Here is a 3,129-nt window from a genome sequence, read left to right as displayed (position 1 = left end):
TTTAGCTTTACTTTTAATGGATTCTTTAGCTACATAAATTTCTTTTAAATTTTAATGTAACGTCAAAATTATGTGCATAGGTACCATAGGTATATCTAGGTAATTTGGGCAACATAGAGCATTTCTACCACTGTTTCTTTGTTTTGACTACTACATTTTGTATCAATTGGGTTTCAAAACAAGTATCATTGTCTGGAAAACTAAAAAGGAGGAAAGACTAATGCATCTTGTAATTCTTCAAATAATCTGATAATTAGATAACCAAAGGAGAAAATTCAAAAGGTATCGTATAATTAATGTGAATATTTAACTCTATCAATTGCGGTTATGCACTAATGGTTTTTGACAGTTTAATCGGATAATGCTTCCACCATTCCTTTTCTTTCTTCGTTTGGACGAAATGATCTAGCAAAGCAATTTAATATCTATTATAATAGTCAATGTTCATCGATCGTTGAATTCTCTACACAGCAACTTGTATACTTAAATAAATGAACAATAACACGATTTCTGATTTCTTTCAGCTTTCGTCTTGCCCCTTTGCAGATAAAATAATGTCCTGTCATAAATCATCAAGATTCAAATTAAAGAAGCTTTACGGCACTATAAATCAAGATGCTACCTCTCCAAATTCTACTCACTCCATCATTCTAAACTTTCAATAACGTAACAATGGTTTCCAAAATACATTCTCTATCCTTCTTTCTTTCTTTGCTCCTCTTATTTTCCCTCTCCTCAGCCAAAACACCTCCGAGACCTCGAGCTTTTCTTCTTCCAGTAACCAAAGATGCAGCCACTAAACAATATGTCACCGTCATTAACCAAAGAACACCCCTTGTGCCAGTCAAACTTACTGTCGATCTTGGTCAGCGATTTTTATGGGTTGATTGTGAAAAAGGCTATGTTAGTTCATCTTATAAACCTGTCCCTTGTGGTTCTAACCCTTGTAAACGTTCACTATCCGGTGCCTGTGTTGAATCATGTGTAGGTGCTCCTTCACCAGGGTGCAACAATAACACTTGTTCACATATTCCTTATAACCCCTTTATTCGAGCCAGCACTGGTGGTGAACTTGCTCAAGATATTGTCTCAGTCCAATCAACTGATGGCTCAAATCCTGGTAAATTTTTATCAGCAAATGGAGTAGTTTTTGACTGTGCTCCTAATTCTCTTCTTGAAGGACTAGCAAAGGGTGTTAAAGGAATTGTTGGACTTGGAAACAGTTATGTAGGATTTCCTACTCAATTGGCTAATGCTTTTCATGTACCCCGAAAATTTGCTATCTGCTTGAGTTCATCCATAACTTCTAAAGGAGTTATGTTCTTTGGTGATAGTCCTTATGTTTTTCTTCCTGGAATGGATGTTTCAAAAAGACTTGTCTACACCCCACTTCTTAAAAATCCTGTTAGTACATCAGGTTCGTATTTCGAAGGAGAGCCTTCGACGGACTACTTTATTGGAGTGACATCCATTAAAATAAATGGTAATGTCGTGCCAATAAATATCACGTTGCTGACCATCACCAAAGATGGCAAAGGAGGAACAAAAATAAGTACTGCTGAACCTTACACGAAATTAGAGACTTCGATTTACAATGCTCTTACAAAGGCATTTGTCAAATCGCTTGCTAAGATTCCAAGGGTGAAACCCGTTGCTCCTTTCAAGGTGTGCTATAACAGAACGAGTTTTGGGAGCACTCGTGTTGGTCCTAGTGTTCCACCCATTGAACTGGTGTTGGGAAGCAAAAATGCTACTACATCTTGGACTATCTGGGGTGCGAATTCTATGGTGGCGGTGAATAATGAGGTGCTCTGTCTTGGATTTGTGGATGGAGGAATTGAATTTGAACCAACAACTTCTATAGTCATTGGAGCACATCAAATTGAAGACAACCTTTTGCAATTTGACATTCCTAATAAAAAGTTGGGTTTTACTTCTTCACTCTTGTTTGGTCAAACAACATGTGCCAACTTCAACTTTACATCCAAAGCTTGATGGTCTTTCCCAAAAACAAGTGGCGCTTTTGGAATATCAGATTGGATATTAGTAGTAATAGTAATTTCTTTTATTTTCAAGAGGATGGAGTTGGCCAAGAATAAATGTATCCGTTTGGTTTTGGTTGTTCATTTTGGTGACGCTCATAATGGTCTAGTCAATTACTAAAAAGTCTATGGGTGTTTAAGAGCCTGTTTCGATGAACTTATTTTAAGCTACTTATGAGCTGCAAACAACTTATAAGTTAAAAAAAAAATAAAAAAAAAATTGGGCTATTCATTTTTTTTTTAGCTTATAAGCTGCTTTAGATAAGCTAAGTCAGACGTTCCCAATTATTTTTGTGAGCTTATTTTAAGCACAAAATAACTTTAAGCTGGTCAGCCAAACACTCAAAAAAATTAAAACAACTTATAAACAACTTATAAGCCAATCCAAACGGGCTCTAAATGTACTTTGCCGATAACCTTGTTTATGACTTCTAAAGTCCCAATCATCAAATAGGTGTTAGTTACAAGCGTAATAAAAAAAAAATGCTGCATTTCTTGCTCTTGGAGCATACTTGTACCCCCAAGGTCATTTGAAAGCTGATTGCATAGCATAAACAACTGAAGATGCTTAGATGATCTATTAAGAAATTGCACGAGTTTCCCTTCAAATGGGCTGGTCTTTAATTTTTGTCCTTCAAATGGGCAGGTCTTTACTTTTTGTCTTTTAGCAGTCGAATTTATGCCTAGTGAAGCGTAAGTCTTTTAAGGGCAAAAGTCACGCGGAACATAACTCGTGGAATATTATAATGCGAAAATATAAACTTATGCTTTTCATGAGAGACAAAGTAAAAGACCAGCACCAATAGAGGCGTAAGTGCCAATGACCCTAATCTGTTTTCTCAAATTTAAAATTGATATGGATGACAAAATTAGCCCAAATTTATTTAACCCGTTAAAGTTTTAAGGGCAATTTGCAAGATTGCCCTTATTCATGGGTGGTCTTTAATTTTTCCCCTCAAAAGGCTAGTCTTTAATTTTTGCCCTTCGCCTAAAAACTCATGGGTTCCGGGTTTGAACCCCCGCTCAGTCAAAATTTAAAAACAAATTCGCAAGATAGAGTTTGGATTCGTAAGGCAGAATTTGGCTG

The 3,129-nt window shown here is 36.2% G+C and overlaps 1 protein-coding gene across 1 annotated transcript; it reads left to right on the top strand.

Annotated features, from left to right (window-relative positions):
- The first annotated feature begins 360 nt into the window (after window positions 1-360).
- On the top strand, window positions 361-2,203 carry LOC132599847 (probable aspartic proteinase GIP2). Its single transcript, XM_060313028.1, has one exon. The coding sequence runs from the start codon at window positions 673-675 to the stop codon at window positions 1,993-1,995; it is 1,323 nt and encodes a 440-aa protein (XP_060169011.1). The 5' UTR covers window positions 361-672; the 3' UTR covers window positions 1,996-2,203.
- Window positions 2,204-3,129: the final 926 nt, after the last annotated feature.

Source organism: Lycium barbarum, chromosome 6 (genome assembly GCF_019175385.1).
Source record: "Lycium barbarum isolate Lr01 chromosome 6, ASM1917538v2, whole genome shotgun sequence".
In the NCBI taxonomy this organism is placed as follows: Eukaryota; Viridiplantae; Streptophyta; class Magnoliopsida; order Solanales; family Solanaceae; genus Lycium; species Lycium barbarum.
The sequence above is the reverse complement of the archived record's forward strand: the minus strand, read 5'-3'. Positions and strand labels throughout refer to the sequence as shown.

Bases quoted from the DNA above. Each gene is read 5' to 3' on its own strand.
- LOC132599847 (XM_060313028.1), top strand. From the start codon at position 673: ATGGTTTCCAAAATACATTCTCTATCCTTCTTTCTTTCTTTGCTCCTC.